General features: G+C 38.0%; 1 protein-coding gene across 1 annotated transcript in view; it reads left to right on the top strand.

The window, feature by feature from the left end:
• Positions 1-760: 760 nt before the first annotated feature.
• LOC112091326 (zinc finger BED domain-containing protein RICESLEEPER 2-like) overlaps positions 761-1,667 on the top strand; it is a 1,748-nt gene continuing 841 nt past the window's right edge. Inside the window, exons 1-2 of the mRNA XM_024164681.1 lie at positions 761-1,382; positions 1,506-1,637. Coding sequence (XP_024020449.1) covers positions 761-1,382; positions 1,506-1,637 — 754 coding nt within the window. The remainder of the gene's footprint in view (positions 1,383-1,505; positions 1,638-1,667) is intronic.

Genomic DNA, 1,667 nt, shown 5'->3' with positions numbered 1-1,667 from the left:
CACTCCCACACCCAGCCCTACCCATATACCTAATTTGGGCACTAAAATTGAAAACGAAAAAGAGGAGGGAGACAATAAAAAGAGGACGAATTCACAAAAAAAGTCTCCTGTTTTGGATCATTTCAAAATCATAGAGGGTGGAGATCCAAATGAGCCTAGGTGTAAGTGTATTTATTGTGGGGCAACATATGCGTGTGATAATAGGAGACACTGTACCAGTAGTATGAAGATTCACATAGAAAAGTAATGCAAGAAATACCCATATAGGAACCAAGACAAAAGGCAAAATACTCTGAGTTTCTAAACAAACACTGAAACTGGGAGTAGTCTTGTTGCTATAGGCTTTAACAAGGAGCATTGCAGAAAAGCATTAGCAAAAATGGTGATTGTAGATGAGCTTTCATTTAGGTTTGTTGAAGGTGAAGGATTTAAGAATTTTTGTCAAGTGATGCAGCCTAGGTTCTCTATCCCCTCCCGTGTTACAATTGCAAAGGACATTTACCAACTTTTTTTGGAAGAGAGGAAGAAACTAAGGGCTAAATTTAGTAAGGGCAGTCAAAGGATTTGCCTAACAACTGATTGTTGGATATCCGTGCAAAATATTAATTATTTGTGTCTAATTGCACACTACGTTGATAGTGAGTGGACTTTGTAAAAAAGGATTATAAACTTTTATCAAATTTCAAGTCACAAGGGAGAGAGTGTTGGTAAAGTCATTGAGTCATGTTTGCATGCTTGGGGTATTGAGAGAGTTTTCACTATGACTGTTGATAATGGCTCCTTAAATGACTCCATGATTACCTACTTGAGAAGGAAGATTAAGGGGTGGAAAGGGATTGTTTTAGGTGGGGAATTTCTTCATGTTAGGTGTTGTGCCCATATAGTGAACCTGATAGTCAATGAAGGTTTAAAAGACCTACATGATTCCATATCTGCCATTCGTAACGCTGTGAGGTATGTGAGGTATTCTCCGGCTAGGTTGCTGAAATTCAAGTCATGTATGGAGCGAGAGAAAATTGAATACAAATGTCTCGTATGCTTAGATGTCCCTACTAGATGGAACTCCACCTATATGATGTTAGATGCAGCCATTAAGTTTCAAAAGGCTTTTGAAAGATATGAAGAGGAAGATGACAAGTTTGTGTCTTATTCTCGGGAAGATGAGGGGGGGAAGCGAAAGATTGGGCCGCCACTTGATGATGATTGGAAGAATGTTAAGGTGTTTGTGAAATTTCTGAAGACTTTTTATGATATAACTTTGAAGTTTAGTGCCACTTTGAATGTCACTTCGAATTCTTACTTTCATGAGCTGTGTGAGATGCAAAACCAGCTATCTGAATTAAGCAAACAAGAGGATTCAATGCTTTCATCCATGGCTGTGAGTATGAAAAAAAAGTATGACAAATATTAGGGGAGTGTTGAGAATATAAATTGTCTTCTCTTTGTGGCTATTGTACTTGATCCTAGGTACAAAATTGATTATTTGACATATTATTTCTCTATAGTGTATGATTCTTCCACTTCTGAAACATTAGCAAAGAATGTGAAGGATACTATGTACCGGCTGCATAAGGTTTATAGTAGGGACAAAGGTGAATCTGTGGCTAATGCAAGTAGTGGGAAGGCGGCAACAATAAGTACAACAGAGGCAAAAATGACTCCAGAAG

Source organism: Morus notabilis, unplaced genomic scaffold (genome assembly GCF_000414095.1).
Source record: "Morus notabilis unplaced genomic scaffold, ASM41409v2 Scaffold411, whole genome shotgun sequence".
NCBI classification, from domain to species: domain Eukaryota; kingdom Viridiplantae; phylum Streptophyta; class Magnoliopsida; order Rosales; family Moraceae; genus Morus; species Morus notabilis.
Note: the sequence above shows the minus strand (reverse complement) of the source record. Positions and strands in the feature narration are given on the sequence as shown.